At 47.3% G+C, this 18584-nt stretch overlaps 2 protein-coding genes across 2 annotated transcripts; one reads left to right on the top strand and one right to left on the bottom strand.

The window, feature by feature from the left end:
• The first annotated feature begins 708 nt into the window (after nt 1-708).
• On the top strand, nt 709-8345 carry LOC130385174 (ribonucleoside-diphosphate reductase large subunit-like). The gene is made up of 19 exons (XM_056593535.1): nt 709-913; nt 1633-1721; nt 1821-1998; nt 2391-2491; nt 2582-2641; nt 2742-2781; nt 2885-3047; nt 3506-3647; nt 3747-3830; nt 4049-4210; nt 4352-4431; nt 4536-4737; nt 5169-5318; nt 5423-5644; nt 6104-6180; nt 6289-6424; nt 7058-7153; nt 7272-7460; nt 7553-8345. Exons 1-19 carry the CDS (start codon nt 895-897, stop codon nt 7712-7714), a joined length of 2352 nt encoding a protein of 783 aa, XP_056449510.1. The 5' UTR covers nt 709-894; the 3' UTR covers nt 7715-8345.
• Nucleotides 8346-8912: 567 nt separating this feature from the next.
• On the bottom strand, nt 8913-17723 carry LOC130385975 (short transient receptor potential channel 2-like). The gene is made up of 14 exons (XM_056594761.1): nt 17653-17723; nt 16643-17335; nt 16120-16320; nt 15722-15886; nt 15030-15204; nt 13959-14159; nt 13099-13261; nt 12721-12813; nt 12216-12408; nt 11354-11481; nt 11175-11247; nt 10758-10890; nt 9323-9845; nt 8913-9168 (listed from the first exon to the last, which is right to left on the bottom strand). Exons 1-14 carry the CDS (start codon nt 17665-17667, stop codon nt 8913-8915), a joined length of 3012 nt encoding a protein of 1003 aa, XP_056450736.1. The 5' UTR covers nt 17668-17723.
• Nucleotides 17724-18584: the final 861 nt, after the last annotated feature.

Raw genomic sequence — 18584 nt, 5'->3', positions numbered from 1 at the left:
ATAAATGAAATAAACATTGGGGCTTTATATCTAAAAATAAAAAGTTTATTATTCATATATGTAATAAACATTGGGTCTTTGTGTATAAAAAATAACTTAAATATATTTGCAATACAATTTATCAAAAATGTCATATAACCGAAATTGAACTTCACTCAAATGTATGCAAATTGGCACGTAGCGCAGCGCGATTTCAGCCATATGATTGGACAATCAACACTCGGTATGTATACTTACTTCCGGGTAATTTACCTCAGTAAGGAACCTTACTTCAGGAAAAAGAACCTGCGCAACTGCACCTAGGACCTCGGCCCTGATTATGTCCATGCCCTGAAGCAGCCTCCGCACGCATGCACACACACACGCACACGAACAATCACAAACACACGCTCTCTCACACACACACACACACACACACACACACACACACACACACACACACACACACAAAGTCATTTGTATGTTCTTATAAAAGCATATTATATATGAAAAGAAGCCTCCTCAGGGACATACTGTGGCAGCTTTGCAATGTGATGGGAAAAGAAGGACGTATCGTTCTAAGTCTGCGTCAGAGGTCTAAACCCATCAGCAAAGAGCCAGAACAGAGATCTAAACCAATCAGCAAAGGGCCGGAACAATGCCGGTCCTTGAACCTTTCTTTAATAGGTCCATGCCTTGTTTCAGCTCTTTGCTGATTGGTTTTAACCTCTGACGCAAAACTTTTTGATTTTTTTCGCGCTAATCAAAATACAATAAAGCCCAGGCAGTCGCGGGTTTACGTGCTGTCAGTTTACTGTTTTGGCGCTTGTTGTTTTTTAATAATAAGAGGTGATTCATTTAAAATAGCTGTAGGCTTGAATTAGTATTGCCAATTCCCCCGAACCTCTTGCCAGCATGCATGTGCTCAAGCGAGGTGAGTAGGCCTACTCTTAATCAACATAATTATTTACAGCTATTTCTTTAGATTGTATTAATGTAAATATATCACACCAACTAATGGCGAACTTTATTAGGCAAGTTACATAAATTCTCCCCCCGCCCCCCCCCCCCTCTAAATGATCAGAACGGTGCTTTGAGGTTTATAGTGGTGGTACAATAACATTGGTCTTATCAGTTAAATGTCTCACAAGGCCACTTCGTTTTTTAATGGGCTGATGTTAGTTTGCTATAAATATGGGAAATTAAAAGAAAAATTCAATCGCTATAAGCCTAACCAAAACAGAACGCTGTAAATACCAAAGCCACTTGCAAGTCATCATATTTGAGCTTCATTGTCAGCGGTGCCGCCAACGATTTTGCTTTTATAACGTTGTACATGACTGCTTTGAAATAAGACTTTTGCTACAATTTTGTTTAGTTTGCTCCAAAACCAAAACCTTCAGATTTTAAACCTGGAGCTTCACTTTAATTCCATGACGCAATTTGGACTATCGTCATGCAATACATAGCATGTTGTGTAACCGTAAATTCAATTATTTAAAAATGCCTAGGGCCTATATGGAACTACAACTTGTTAACAGTTTTTACAGCTTGCAGCTCTTTTTTTATTTTTTTACATTTACCGTTAATCGTACAATTTCATCATTACAAAAAATAAAGTTGTCGCTACAAACGTTGCATTTCTATTTTCAGATGGACGCCTGGAGCGTGTTATGTTTGACAAAATCACATCTCGCATTCAGAAGCTTTGTTATGGACTTAACTCCGACTTTGTGGATCCTGTAAGTCCGATCCCCCTCTCTCACTCTGAAGGCTTACTCTGCACACTGGTCTGCTGTCATTGATCTATACCACGGTCCTAAAGATGCTGTGTTTAACAGACCCAGATTACTATGAAGGTCATCGAGGGGCTGTACAACGGGGTGACGACGGTAGAGCTTGACACCTTTGCGGCAGAGATGGCCGCCAGCCTCACCACCAAGTACCCAGACTACGCCATTCTGGCGGCAAGAATCGCTGTTTCCAACCTACACAAGGAGACCAGGAAGATGTTCAGCGGTGGGTACTCTGTGGGCGGAGCAAGGCTCATAAACCACATACATAGGCTGTGATAGTCTGCGAACGTGTCTATTATCATTGCTTTTTAAATGCATAAAACTTACGCCAATTTATGCAAACTGTATTTTTGTACTACTTTTCTATTTATATTTGTTATTTTTTTATAGACCTGGAAAAGTCAATATAAAGATGAAAACAAACTCTGTAACTCAGTAACTTTCATCAAGATATAACAATAATATTATTATGATTACTACCATTTTCCAACTCTAACTTACATTTGTCCTAGCCGTACCTTGGATAGAGACAAACGTTTAGAAACACCTTCTGTACATTTTTGGCAAGTCATCTACCTCTAAGCCAATGTCTCACTTGTTCTTTGGTGAATTCAGATGTGATGGAGGACCTGTACAACTACATCAACCCCCTGAACCAGCGCCACTCTCCCATGATCTCCAAGGACACGCTTGATATTGTGCTCGACAACAAAGATGCAAGTGTTGTTGTTGTTTTTACCTCACAATCTCTTTCCTTCATGCTTTATGATTCTAAACTGCTTCCTCCTTTCTCCCTCTTTCCACAGCGCCTCAACTCAGCCATCATATTTGACCGAGACTTCTCCTACAACTTCTTTGGCTTTAAGGTATGTTTTTATTATGATAGATGAAACAAGCCGGAAACCAACTAGCTTCTCTGGTCATTACGGTAACTAAAGTATGCTAACTTCACTTTCTTGCTTCTAGACACTTGAGCGATCCTATCTTCTGAAGATAAACGGCAAAGGTAAGCAGGGAATTGAACCGTTTTATGTGGCCCCCAGGGAAAACATCTGCTGCTGCGGTCTGTTATTCTTCTGTTTATATCCCCCCCCGCTGTGTTTATGTAGTGGCAGAGAGGCCACAGCACATGCTGATGAGAGTGGCAGTGGGTGTCCACAAGAGGGACATCGACTCTGCCATCGAGACTTACAACCTGCTGTCAGAGAAGTGGTTCACCCACGCCTCCCCCACCCTGTTCAACGCTGGCACCAACAGGCCCCAGCTGTCAAGGTACAGGATCCCCTGGTATTTGTTGGGCTTTTGGTTTTGGGCTATTGGAGAAGCATATCAAATGGATAGATACACAGATAAAAACTTTAATAATCCCCCAAAGGGGAAATTCCTTTGTTACAACAGCCCAGCTGCAGTGGAAAACACAGGATAAGATACAATACAAAAAAATAATAATGAATAATAATATAAAAATACAAAGTACTAATGTATCAAGGTATAGAGAAAAAGGATGTAAAAGTATACAAGATGATAAAGGTACCTTCTAGCTTAATGCTAGAAAGATGGAAAGTGGAAATTATAGTGTAGAAAGCAACAAAAAAGCTATGCACTGCAGGAGCTACTGTAACAGGCTGCCATCCTCGATGACGGCACCAACCAACTAAAAGGTCAAACATCAATTCATCAATCTTAACCATACCTACTTCCCCACTACTTTCCCACTGATTTTCTTATAGCTGTTTCTTGCTCGCCATGAAAGATGACAGCATTGATGGAATCTACGACACGCTGAAGAGCTGCGCCCTGATCTCCAAGTCAGCAGGGGGCATTGGTGTGGCAGTCAGCTGTATCCGGGCCACAGGCAGTTACATCGCCGGGGTCGGTCCACGAAACCAGACCATATGCGGACTATAGTGTACAATGGTCTTCAATACAAATCATTATCTAACTCTTTGCACTGATGTTTTTGCTCTTCAGACAAATGGCAATTCAAACGGCTTGGTCCCGATGCTTCGCGTGTACAACAACACGGCCCGCTACGTCGACCAGGGAGGCAACCGGGTACACACACACAGTCCGGCTATCGGACCCCCAGCCTTAATGTTATGAGGTCGATCCCCGATGTCCGCACGCTACCTGTGGGCATCTTTTGAGGAGCATGCCTAACCCCCCACCTTGCTAACTATTGACTTATTGATTTGAATAAAGTGTTGATCTCCTCTGTAAAGAGCACTCCAATGTTTCATTAACATCTTTGCTTTTTTTTTTGTTTGCTCCAGAGGCCTGGAGCCTTTGCCATGTATCTAGAGCCCTGGCATGCAGATGTGTTTGAGTTCCTGGAGCTGAAGAAGAACACCGGTAAGGAGGAGCAGCGGGCCAGAGACCTGTTCTACGGCATGTGGATACCAGATCTCTTCATGGAGCGTGTGGAGAGCAACCAGGTTGGTTCCCCACGTTGTTAGCATTATGCTTGAAGGTTGATAGTCTGTCTTGTCTATCTTTTATTTATTCCTCTAGATGTTTATGGAACCTAGAGTCCAGTGATCTAGTCTAAACTCTATATTGTTCTCCCCATGTCTCAGGACTGGTCCCTGATGTGTCCCAGCGACTGTCCCGGGCTGGACGAGTGTTGGGGAGAGGAGTTTGAGAAGCTCTACACCGGGTAACCAAGCATGATTGGTCACACCACCCAAGCATCCACAACGGACAGACCAAAAGTCTAGAATGTCCCCCCCCTCTCTAACCAACGGTGCGTTCTCTCCCCAGCTACGAGAAGCAGGGCAAGGCCAAGCGCGTGGTGAAGGCCCAGCAAGTGTGGTACGCCATCATCGAGTCCCAGACGGAGACGGGCACGCCATACATCCTCTACAAGGACGCCTGCAACAGGAAGAGCAACCAGCAGAACCTGGGCACCATCAAGTGCAGCAACCTGTGCACGGAGATCGTGGAGTACACCAGCAAGGACGAGGTGGGTGGCGTAACCCCGGCACAGGCCCCATACTTTACACTTACCGTTTACTACACCTCATCACTTATTACCATGGTTTCAGTTTCTCTCATTATTAGTTACTTTATTTTATTATTATTAGTGTGATCAATGCTGCTACTTATTTTTACATCTTTTTATTTGTACTTGTGATTATTTATTTTATCTTGTATTGATGATATGTGGCGGTTGAGGAACCAAACCTAGGAATTTTACTCTTTTTGTACAATAAGGTGTAACAAAGTCCTTCTTATTCTGATGTTGCAGGTATCTGAAATGGTCTGTAATAGGTTCATGTTGATTTTGTAAGCTGGTCACTGATACTAGAATTGATCGAGGGCTGTCTAGCTGTACTTGACTGCATAACGTTCTGTATGGTTGGTTTAATGTTGGTATGTGTGTGTGTTCCTCAGATTGCCGTTTGCAACCTGGCCTCTATTGCTCTCAACATGTACGTCACCCCCGAGAGAACGTTTGACTTCAAACGCTTAGCGTACGTCACCAAAGTCATTGTGAAGAACCTCAACAAAATAATAGACATCAACTTCTATCCGGTGGTTGAGGTATGACTATCTTTCACCTTTTTATACAGAATCTCGTTTTATGACCGGATGAATCGTGGTCGAGTCCCCGCCAAAATATTTCCCCCCTTCCTGCCTTTTTGAAGGCACTGAACTCCAACAAGCGCCACAGGCCTATCGGCATCGGCGTCCAGGGCCTGGCCGACGCCTTCATCCTCATGCGGTTCCCCTTCGAAAGCCCCGAGGCCCAGCTGCTCAACATCCAGATCTTTGAGACCATCTACTATGCTGCCCTGGAGTCCAGCTGTGAGCTGGCTGCTGTGCACGGCAGCTACCAGACCTACCCTGGATCACCCGTCAGCAAGGGAGTGAGTACAGTTGGTTTGCTATTCCCCAAAGCCTTATTTAAAAACTCAAAACTCACCTGTTCAAACTCACACACAACGTCTAACGTGATTGTTTGTTTGTTTTGTTTTGTCTTGTTTTCGTTTTATTTATTTTTTATTTTTTATGTTTATTTATTTTTTCCACAATTTCTTGTTTATTTTTTTAAACGATTTATGATGACTATATGCTCTGTAAGAGCATATAGTCTATATGCTCTGTAAGAGCATATAGTCTGGGTGTCTTGAAAGGCGCCTCTAAATTAAATGTATTTTTTTTTTATTATTATTATTTAGCACCTGATTAAAAGTCATTGTTTGTTTTAGGTTTTTTTTATGGGCAATAACAACTTTGGTTCCTGTTTCAGCCATCTTGATTGCAATCAGGTTTAGCAGGTTTTTTTTAATGCACTCTAAGATGGCCATTTTGTCGTTACCTTACAGATCCTTCAGTATGACATGTGGGAGAAAACTCCAACAGACTTGTGGGACTGGAAAGCCCTCAAGGAGAAGATCGCACAGTGAGTTCCTGGAGTTGAAAGGCGCTCGCTGTGTGGCGGCTGTTGTTGCTCTGGCTGTGTGGTTTCTTGAAGCCGCCAACGGTTGACGTAGGACATTGTTTTCTTCAGGCACGGGGTGAGAAACAGTCTGCTGCTGGCTCCCATGCCCACCGCCTCCACCGCCCAGATCCTGGGTAACAACGAGTCCATTGAGCCCTACACCAGCAACATCTACACACGCAGGGTTCTGTCTGGGGAGTTCCAGGTTGGTAGCCTTCTGGAGCGCCATCTACCACCGTTACGTCATTTTCGAGAAACTATAACTATCTCTTCAGAAAGAATTTCTAATCTGTATCGAATTGTAAGCTTTCAGAGAAATTGTATTTTATTTTCACTGAATCCTCCATCTTCGTTCCTACACCCGTCTATGGTCATGAACGATGGGTCCTGAGTCGTGACCAAAATAACGAGATTGCGGGGACAAGCGGCCGAGGTGGGTTTTCTCTGTAGGTTGGCCAGTGTCTGCCTTAGTGATCGGGTGAGAAGCTCAGCCCCCCCCGTGAGGAACGCCGAGTAGAGCCGCTGCTCCTCTGCTCAGAAAAGAGTCAGTTGAGGTGGTTCATCTGGTGAGGACACCCCCTGGGCGCCTCCTTAGGGAGGGGTTCCAGGCACGACCAGCGGGGTAGGAGACCCCGGGGAAGACCGAGGACTGGGTGGAGAGATTATATCTCAACACTGGCCCGGGAACACATCGGGTCCCAAACATCAGAGCTGATCCATATTGACCCGGGAAAGGGAAGTCTGGGGCGCCCTGATAGAGCTGCTTCTCCAGCAACCGGTCCCCGGATAAGCGGTTGAAGATGTGATGACGAATCCTCCATGTCGGTTTCTCCACCAGATGGTTAACCCCCACCTGCTGAAGGACCTGACGGAGAGAGCATTTTGGAACGATGACATGAAGAACCAGCTGATAGCTAACAACGGCTCGGTCCAGGTAATGACACAACCCACAACGCCCCACTTTAGGTTTAGGGTATTGTCTCAACAGTATAGGTTTAAATGGGGTTATGCATTGAGGAAAACCTTCCCTGTACCGGTAATCCCCTCCACAGGGCATTGCGGGGATCCCAGAGGACCTGAAGCAGCTGTACAAGACTGTGTGGGAGATCTCCCAGAAGACCGTGCTCAAGATGGCTGCCGACCGCGGAGCCTTCATCGACCAGAGCCAGTCCCTCAACATCCACATCGCACAGCCCAACTACGGCAAGCTGAGCAGCATGCACTTCTACGGCTGGAAGCTGGTAAGAAAGGGAAGGGAGAATCTCTGCTAAATAGCCTTGACTATAGTGATGGAGATGATTAAGAGTGTAAAAATACTTGATTGCTTTCACAGGGTCTGAAGACAGGGATGTACTACCTGAGGACCAAGCCAGCAGCCAACCCAATCCAGTTCACCCTGGACATGGAGAAGCTAAATGAGGCACTGGCTGACACGAGTGTCTCAGAGGAGGGCCGAACCCCGGAGACGCCTGTCAAAGAGGGGTTGAATGTCTAAGGGTTGGGTCCTGACCTCTGAACCCATTCCATCTTCAATCCATCATTCTCCATGAAATACTCTACTTTTATTGCTTTGTTTTTATTTCAATGTTTTATAAATGGTGAAGACTGAAATGTTTTTGTACTCAAAGCTAATGGATCACATTATTTATACATTTTCTGCTGCTCCAATATAATGTACATTCACAGCAGCTATTTTATGTCAATTGTGGTGGATCACAACTGGTTAATCAACTTCATGTCTGTATCTAAAATGTTTGAAAATTTAAATATTTTTTACTATAAACAAAATTACGATGAAAAACATGACTGCAGCTAAAGAGTTAATTTTTCTAATGTTCCCTTCATTTGAGGAGAGCTATCGTGTTTAATTAGCGAGGCGAGCATCCCAATAAACCAGTTAAGCTGCCAACTTAAATGTTTACAGTGACTGATATGTAGTTTGCTTCTGGGTCCAAATCATTCATTTGTAAATGCGGAAGCTTTAACAGACCATTATAAAGCTAAATCAAAATATCTATAGCTTTTAAGTCCTCAATCTCCCATGACCATATTGGGCTTAATATCAAATAACCCCAAAGTAGGAATTCACGGACCACAGAGAACTCTTTCATGGACTTTCACGTATTCCAGTAGAACATGGAACGCTCCACAACAGCAGCATTCCACAGCTGGAACCTAGACAGTTTGTGGGCAGATTGGTGCCAACAATGATACAATATAAACCTGGCAGCATGTTGTTGTTTCCGACTGGAGTGAAGGGGGGGTGGGGCTGATGTTAAGACCCCTGGGACAGGGTGGGGGACGGGGGGGGGATGCGACACCGCAGGTGACAAACTAACAAGCTAATGTGCTGGCGCTGGGCCTCCTGGGATCGGCATGTGTGAAGCAAGCTGAGACATGCACCTACTGTAGCATAACACACACACGCTGGTAGAAACACATGCGCACAGACTGAACATGGGGTTGAACAACCATCGAATCAAACTCTCGACAACGTTTATCTTCAATCGTTTTATTTTGAAAAGTAACAATCAAAATCACCTTCTTTGGATGCATTTGTATTGGTCATGCTGTTTGGAATGTTCTATCGTAGTTAAAAGCACTTATTGTTTCGTTATATCAGACACTAATGCCGTCGCCGACCCTCCACTAAGGCCATCATGGGACGTGTCACGCTCAAGAGGCGTATCACGCTAGCGTCGTCCTGCCGTAGGCCTGTCTCCCTCCTGTGAACCGAAGCCAGTGTCCTGAGAGCTGCTGCTTCCTGTCGGAGAGGGGACCCCCTTCACCTTCCCGGGTTTCCCAGAGTCCTCCCACACGACTGTCTTCTTGGATCCGTCCGCCTTCTGTTTCGTCTCCTCCCCCTTCCCTTCCGTATCGGTCCTTGCGCCGGTCACCTTAGCCTCCGACGCGTCCACCTTCTCCTCGCTGGGCTTTTCTCCCACCGTGCTGCCGTTCTGGTCCGTACCTCGTTCACTCTTTTTCTCCGTCTTCCCATCCTCCTTTTTCAAGACCTCTCTCCATCTTTCCTCCTGGGCCTCCCCCCCCCCCCCCTGCCACTGCCACAGCCGCAGCCTCGCCTGAGGCCTTCTGACCCGCTGACGATCCGCTCGTGTCCTCCGGGGTTGTGCTGGCCGTGTTCTCGGCGTCGGCCGCCGGCTCCGTCCCGTCGGCCGTCTCCCCTCTCTCGTCCTCCGTCGGGCCCGGAGCGCGACCTTCCTCCATGTTAATGACGACACAGGCCGCCACCGCCGCCACCGCCCTCTCGAGCCCCCCCTCCGATCCGCCCCCTGCCCCCCTCTCGGCGCTCTCCTCTGGCGAGGGGGTCCGCGGCGCCGCCTCTGCAGCGCCTCTGTCCGGGTCCCCGCCCTGCCCCTGGTGCGCGGCCTCCTCCTCCAGCCCGTGGTGCACCGTCACAGGGAGGGCTCTCTCCGTCTGGTCCTTGTTGAAGCCTTTAAAGTTGTTCTTGGCCCCCAGGATGTATTTCCCCAGGATGGAGGAGCCCTCCTGGGGGGCGCCCCCCTTGCCGCTGAACCCCTCCTTCGCCAGCAGCTGCTGCACCACCTTCATCTCGCTGTGCAGCCGGCCCATCACTTTGCTCAGCGCCGAGATGCGGTTCCCGATGTCTGCGCATAGAAAGACCAGGCAATCAGAATTTGATTTGAAAGACGTCGGTGAAGGAGTGGGCTCTTTGTCTTAATACAACCCGTCTGGATTCGAGGGCAACCACTAAAGGACATCACCTAAGTACTGCCACTTTATCATTTATAATTAATATTGTTTACACCGTCTGTTTTGGTTGCCCTGTTTTTTCTGTTTGTCTTTACTTAAGCATTTACTTTAGCGTCTGTTTTTGTTTTCATTAATACTAATTTTTATTGTTTAGTATCTTATCCTGTGTTTTCCACTGCTGCTAGGTTGTTGTATCAAAGGAATTACCCCTACGGGGGATTAATAAAGTTGTTATCCATCCATCCATCCATCCATCCATCCATCCATCCATCCATCCATCCATCCATCCATCCATCCATCTCCCATCCATCCATCCATCCATCCATCCATCCATCCATCCATCCATCCATCCATCATCCATCCATCCATCCATCCATCCATCCATCCATCCATCAGTCACCATCCATCCATCCATCCATCCATCCATCCATCCATCCATCCATCCATCCATCCATCCATCCATCCATCCATCCATCCATCCATCCATCCATCCATCCATCCATCCATCCATCCATCCATCCATCCATCCATCCATCCATCCATCCATCCATCCCCATCCATCCATCCATCCATCCATCCATCCATCATCCATCCATCCATCCATCCATCCATCCATCCATCCATCCTCCATCCATCCATCCATCCTCATCCATCCATCCATCCATCCATCCATCCATCCATCCATCCATCCATCCATCCATCCATCCATCCATCCATCCATCCATCCATCCATCCATCCATCCATCCATCCATCACATTGATCAAAGTGAGGCGGGGGAGTGTTGGACAGCAGCGGCCGCGTGTACCTTTCCTCTTGGTCTCCTCAAACTCCCTGCGGGCCGACTCGATGTAGCGCTGCACCAGAGCCCGGATAACCTGCTGTCGGTAGGAGATCTGACTGTCCTCAGAGCCCTTCTCGTTGGACTGCATAGGGGGATACTGCACACCGCACACATTGGATTATAAAAGACGCATATTTACATATTTTTCTTTATAATTCATGTTAAAAAAATCGAAAAATAATACGATTTATTTTTGCATTTTTATGCCTTATTCTAATGTGAGATAGACAGGAAGGAATGGGAGATAGAGGGCGGCAAAGGACTACGGGCAGGAATCGAACCCGGGTTACTGGGGTAAGGACTTGACCCGGTGAGCCAGCGGGCGCCCCTATAAATATTACATTAAGATTTCTAGAGCCATGGTAATGCGATGGAACTCACCATCGGGTCTAAAGGGGGATATTCTTTCTCAGAGCTTAAGTTACAACAGCAGCAGATCCGCCTGAAGATGGCCCTGTCACAAATCGAATCGTAGCGATGTAATGAATTGTCAATGTCTGTTATTCGTTGTATGATTGAATAAAAATGACATCAGTTGCTGTACACTGTAACGGATATACCTGATGAGGTAGAAGGTGGCCTTCGGGGAGGGGATGATGTTGAAGGGCACGGGCATGGTGAGCCCCTCCCTGAAGTAGCTGAGGTACAGCTTGGACCGGGCAAACTTCCACTCCACGTCTGCATCGTCCTGCGAAGTAGCGAATATTGAGTCGGCCGCATCCGTAAGGCTCGCAGGAAGGGGACGAAAAACTAATCTGCTCCTTTGTGGTATGGTCGTTTCGGAGTAGGAATGACCAGAGAGTGGTAAATGATTATCGTGTGGTTTACTTTACTGTACTGATACTTGCTTATTTTGACATATTGTACTGAACTGTATATGCTCCTTCTGTAATCCTTCTTTGAACATTCACTTCAATAGACATTCTGGTGAAGATCTGGACTTAAAGGGACAAGTATTTTTGCGCATTATTTGAACATTACCCATTTTTGGGTCAAAATATTGTGAAATATGAGTAATGTTTTATACGCGATTGTCAAATGTTGAAAAAAATAAAATAAAAATTAAATTTCTTCATGTCCATTTTGGCATATTGTTAATAAAATATATTAAACAAAAAAAAGAATTCTGTTTATATTGGAAGTGGGCGGAATGGTTAATAAACCACACCGACAGGTTTTAATTTACCTAGGTAAACCTTTGGTGTGTCTTGATCTCAAATGGCAAAGAAGCCATGTTTATAGTGTTTAACTTATCTACAAACTCATTTAAAATCGTATATGGTGTGGTCCACTATGTGGAGAAGAAACCATTCATAATTAATGCTAGCTCGAAACATGTCATCAGAAGAAGCATCGAGTAAAATAATTGACATCAAAGGTGCAAAAGTTTTAGTTGTGAAGACATAACCCTAGTGTGCATACCTCTATCTTCTGGAAGGAGTTGGTGATCATAGCGATAAGCATGTTCAGGAGGACGATGACGATGACGAGGGTAAAGATGCCGTACAGAACCCTGCCCACCAGCTCGGCCACCACATAGTCCGGCATGTCCACATAGTCCTGGTTGGCCACCCCGAACATGGTCCAGAACAGGAAGCGAAAGGTCTCGTTAAACCTGCCGGAAGCAAACCAAACTTAAATAGCAACCAAACGCCTGAGACTGAAATGCAGGGACCGCACAGCCTCTGGTGACTTTAGTTATCTGTTTCTGGAGAATGTGCACTTAATCATTTGTTGACATTGCAAAGTGAAATAAAATACATATATTCATCCTGAGGCTAATAGATAGATAATCGGACAAAAGAGAAAGCAAGATGCATTTACTGAATTGATTACAGTTAAGCAGACTCAGGCAATGAATCACTGGTTCGCCTGTATCATTGACCAGAATCTGGATGTGGTTTTCAAATGTGAAAAATAGTCTTACTTGCCGAGGCGCGGTGAGATGACGTAAGGAACATAGATATTGTTCAGACCGCAGAGGAACGCTGTCCCGATGATCATCAGAATGAACATGAACCTAAAGACAAAAAAACAACAACATTCGATTCTGCTCTATAACCTCCTTCTGTACTAATGCATTGGATCAATTATTAAAGTGACAAATGGCTCTTTACAACTGGAACTCAGCACATCACGAGGAAGAACCCGGGATCGCCCTGGCAACCGTTCCAGTTGGTTTGCTACCTGCCGTCTGCAATTAGCGAGGAGGAACCCGGGGTCGCCCTGGCCACCATCCTAGTAGGTGTGCGACCTGCTAACCGGCCCTATTGTTGTGTCTATTGTTTGGGTCCCCTGCTGGCACCTCATCATGTCGTCGATCATCTTGCCGATGGAGATCTGCAGCGTCCCCAGGGACTCCTGGGCCGGGAGGATGTAGGCCAGCCGCGTGAAGCTCAGCATGCTGGTCACCGCAAACAGGACCTCCGCGATTAGCTGGGGGTCCTCCTGGTGCCACTGGTCCCGCACTGTCGCTCGCATGCACGCGCACACACACACACACACACACACACACACACACACACACACACACACACACACACACACACACACACACACACACACACACACACACACACACACACTATTAGTATTACAAACACAAGCTAAAGAAACAGCATCACTATCGTCATCGTTTTTATTATTACAGCAACCAATGTGGTCTGGGTAATGATAACAGCTGCGGCGGGTTCAACACCCCCAGAGAATATTTCTCCATTTCACTTCCAGCTGCCTTCCTGTTATTGTCTTTGAGCAAGACGCCTAACCCCTGACCTCAAGTTGGTTAGGGTTTTCTTAATGTGTTCGTTCTTTAGTTTTTCAGATACATGCCATCGATGATCATGTAGGGATTAGGCATCTCGTTCGGGAACCCAGAATCTTTCACCTGGGCTGCTAAATGACTAAATAGCACGAAAAAGCAGTTCCTCCAAACCATTATTATTATGATTTGGATTTTTGGTGTATTTTCTATGCTTTATTATAAAGTGGGATATACAGAAAGGTACGGGAGATTGAGGGGAGGACATGCAGCCAAGAGCCACGGTCAGGAGTTGAACTCAGATCGTTGTGATCAGCACTGGGCCTTAAAGGTGCGCGCTCTCCCCGGTGAACCACCAGGGCGGCCCCAACCCCTTTATTCTGAACGCGAGCGGTACCCCGTACCGGTCTGGGTGAAGTACACGCAGTCGGCGCTGCCGCTGAGGTCCATGCAGTGGAAGTGTCCCTTGAGCATGATGAGCACCCTGAGGGCGAAGGAGGCCAGGTACATGCTGAGCACCATCACGTCCAGACAGTTCCACCAGTCCAGGAAGTAGCTGCGCAGCCCCTCGATCCACACCTCTTTGCACTCGTACCAGAAGAACCCTGGAGAACCGACACAAGGACGAGACTTTTAGTACAATTTTTTGCACTGTCGTATGTAACGACACCGTTTTTTCCTGTGTTAGCAAAATAAAATGTTTTCTATGCAAATAAATTAATATATGAATAAATGGAGAAGGAGAAGAGAGCGAGGGCCAAACAGCGAAACAGTGAGGTTGCAAAGTGGGTTGAAGAGTGCAATAAGGCCTTTGAACAAGTCTAAGCAGCAGACATGAGTTGCGGAAGGAAGGTGAACAGAGAAGTGGGCCGAAAGTGAGCATAGCATGAGGATTAGGTGGGATGAACCCCACTGTGCAATAGTGAAACTGAAAAGAGTCGTAAGACGGACTTGTTCTTCATTGATATGTAAGGTTATATGTAAGGTGATGCAACATACAAATTGGTGTTCAAATCAAACATTGAAAAATGTTTCTTCTGTATGTAAAAATAAATATTTTTATATTAAATATATTAACTGTATTTGTAAAATGTGTGTCGTATTCAATGTAAAGTATTTGTGTTAAAGTCAGTGTTGATTAGTTGCATAGTTTTCCGTTTTTTCCTAAATGTCCGGTTTGTTTGAAGGACGGGAAACCTCGTTCTTTTAATTGAGTGAGAGTGAGTTAGAGTGAGAGTGAGAGTGGGAGTGAGAGAGCACGAGCTAGAGAAAGCCTGAGTGAGTGAGTGAGAGTGAGCGTGAGCGTGAGAGAGTGAGAGTGAGCGAGAGAGAGAGAGAGCGCAGGTGAGAGAGTAACCAAGAGAAAGACAGCGAGTCAGAGAGAGGGAGCCGTAGAGATACCGAGACAGAGAGGATGGGGTGAGAGAGGGAGGTCGATCGACACAGAGTGAGGGAGATAGAGAGACAGGACCCACCTACGACCCACACCATGTGGAAGGAGCTGTGCAGGATGTTCTGCTGGCGGGAAGCGAACACGTCCCGGTACAGCTCCATGGTGATGGACTCCCCCAGCAGCGTGATCAGGAACCACAGGTAGGAGGCCGAGTGCAGCAGGAACTTGATGACCGGGATCTTCAGTGTCTTGCCCAACTGGAGAAACACAGAGACGTCGCGCTGTGTTATGGTTCCGTTCTTCAGTCGGACCGGACGCTCAAGGTCACCGTTCTGACCTTTAACCTTCTTCTTACACACTGACTGTTGTGTCATGTTTTACCTGTGTATAAGAGTACAGTATGCAAGTATGCACAGTATGTATGCATGTATGTATATAAATGATGCCCCCCCCCATTGCACTCCTGAAGCAAGGAGGGATCCACCAAGCTGTTTCCTCCTCAAGATTTCCTCCTTGCTAATAAAATGAGTTTTTTCTTGCCCTCTGGGGGGCCATGGTTGGGGGGGGGGGGTCAAAAACACACGACCTGTAAAGGCCTTTGAGACTGTACCGTTGATTAAAGGCTCCAAAAATACAAATGAATTGAATTGACTGATTCACCTCATTGCTGTAATTTAGCACATTGGGTTTTCCAAAGAGTCTCCTTCATACAAGTCATTAAGGACCATAAAAAAATGAATCCCTACTAGAGTAAGGACCACAGAGGAGCCGTACCTTTGACTTTGGGGCGATCCAGTAGATGAGGCAGAGTAAGGGCATGGTGACGAAGATGGTGATGGAGACCAGCAGCTTCCAGGCGGTGCGACTCCCCCGCCAGCCGGCCAGGTTACCACACCAGATGGAGGACAGCACCTGCTGGCAGATGGGGTGAGCCACAAACTACACACACACACACACACACACACACACACACACACACACACACACACACACACACACACACACACACACACACACACACCAAAAACACATGCAAACAACCATGAAGGGCAGCGAAATCAAGTGTTTGTCAACCACAAACAGTCTGTCAGAGGATGAAGAGAGGACAGCTGTTCAGAAGACAGTGGGGTGAAGATGGGATGGGAGGACAGCCCCTAAACAAACCCCTCCACCTGTTTCTGGTTGTAGTTGACGGCCAGCCTCAGGCGGGAGAGGTTGGGGATCCCCTCCTCGAAGGCCTGCTCGTCCTGGGGGTCCGAGCGGTCCGCCCCGGCGCTGTTGAGGATGGTGGTGACCTCGCTCTGGTTGCGACACATTCCCAGCAGCTCCACCGCAAACTCCTGACACAGCTCCTCCAGCGCCAGGTATTGCGGCTGAGCGGACACACACACACACACACACACACACACACGCGCGCGCACACACACACACGCGCGCACACACACACACACACACACACCACTGCTAGTTCAATCCCAAGGCTCCTCCTAGCTGAGTGCCGGGTTGTCCCTCTGCAAGACCCACCCACGTTCACCCCGACTGCTCCCGACGAGCTGGCTGTCGCCTCGCAGGGTCGACAGCCCCGTCGGTGTGCGAATGCCGGTATGAACGGGTGAATGTTAGGTAATATTGTAAAGCGCTTTGAGCGGCGGCTGGTCGGGAGAGCGCTGTAAATGCAGTCCCTTCACCGTTTACCTTGAACTCGGGCTCCTTCTTGGACAGCTTGCGGAGCTCCTTGCTGAGGCCGAAGGCGGTGAGCATGGCGTCCTCCGAGGTGACGGACAGGTAGGCGCGGCTGGCGATGCCGCGGTACGTGTTGATGCGCGACAGGGAGAACTTGAGCAGGTCGTACTGCCGGCCGTTGCGGCACTCCAGACAGGCGCAGGAGATCTTGTGCGGCCAGGGGATCTCGTGGCCCTTCTGCGTCAGCATGCTGACGATCTCGTACAGGTCCTTCTGGCAGGCCAGGGTCAGCGGCGTCACGCCCGGGGCGAACTGCGAGTTGTCGATGGAGTGGTCGAAGATGGCCTGGGAGAAGGAGTGCACGTCCATCTTGTTGCCCTTCTCCTGGTCCAGGCGGTCCAGCAGCCGCTTGACCACGCGGGGCTGGTTGGTGTCCACGGCGACCAGCAGCGCCTCGTGGATCTGCCGGAAGTCGAACTTGACCCCGTGGATGAGGGCGTCCATCACGCCCTCGTTGCCCAGGCGGATGGACAGGTTGAGGGCCTCGCGCCACAGCCGGTCCTCCGACTCGTCCAGCTGCCGGATGATGCCGTCGCCGGTGTTCAGCAGGCCGCTCACCGTCTCCACCTTCCCCTCCTGGATGGCCGTGATGAGCGCCGGCGGGAACTTCATCTTCTTGTTCACGATCTCCCGCCATTGCTCCGGCTGCAGGCGGAACCCACCGGTCACAGGTCCGGGGGGTCAGGGATGGAATATTTATTTTAGTTCCCAGAACAAAATGTACAATCATTCTGCCTAACCGTATTTATTTAAACGCGTAGCATTCAGGTGGGAAGAGTCTCTGTAATAAGAATGCTTTCGAGGATCAATTATAATATTCTAATCTTGAAAATAGTCTATGCAAATAACAAAAGAAATGTGCCAATTAAAACATGTTCTGTGTGTCCCCAGGTTTTGCTGGATAAGCAGACAACACCAAGAACTATTCAATGCTTTATGTCAAAAATTAGTTTCTGTCTTACCGTGAGGTTTTCCATCACTGTTTCAACAAAATAACAATGGTAATCAAATAGCCGACTCTTAAGGAGAAAACAGCATCACAATCCCGGGAGGGAGCAGTCCGACCCCGAGGGTGTGAAGGTCGGCTCTGTCCGAAGGAGCGGAGGTACGACAGCTCACAGCTGAGGTTGGTCGGGTGAAGAGGACCTCAAGCAACGGCGGAGCCCAGGTTCAACTGGCAAACGGGGAGCAGAAGACGCCACCTGTTCCTAAAGAGCCAATAACACGTCTCCCGTCCCACGGGGCTCGTCCAATTAAACAGCAGCCGTTCCAGTGTGCTTCACGCCTGGTCGGTCATGCAACTAGGAAGTGTTGCCGCCTTTAAACAGGATTCATCTCTGCTCTCCCCCCCCAGGGAGATGGGGTCATGATACAATTAATGAAGGGAGGCCCCCCGAGAGAAGGGCAGCTGCCCCGTGGTGGATCCAAGGGCGGGGGGGGACGACGACGACGACAACAAGGTGCTACAGCCGCTAACAGATTTCATTCCATTTCACCTTTATTTATACTCGAAAGATCAATGGAGGGATGAACCTCATTTGCAATGATGTAGAGTCAAACAAATGCAAAGCAAAAACAAATGTACATACACAATATACAATGCAAAAACATCAAATATACAAGAGAAAAACAAAACAACTATTTGAACATTTACAGAGATTTAGAATGGCTGGAATTAAAATGAAGGTGATACAGCTTAATTAAAGCAGTTACAGGTAGAGTTTGGCAGATTTAAGATAATATGTCTAAATTGGTCAGGGGGTATGAAGGTATTAATTTTAATTTGTTGCTGTAAGTTGTTCGAGGAGTCAGGGGCACTGAAGCTAAAAGCTGTCTTTCCAACCTCTCACGCCTGAAAAAGCCCATCTGAAATTTGCAGCATTAGTCAAATAAT

Source organism: Gadus chalcogrammus, chromosome 7 (genome assembly GCF_026213295.1).
Source record: "Gadus chalcogrammus isolate NIFS_2021 chromosome 7, NIFS_Gcha_1.0, whole genome shotgun sequence".
Taxonomy (NCBI): Eukaryota; Metazoa; Chordata; class Actinopteri; order Gadiformes; family Gadidae; genus Gadus; species Gadus chalcogrammus.
This window is presented reverse-complemented; position numbering and strand designations above follow the sequence as displayed.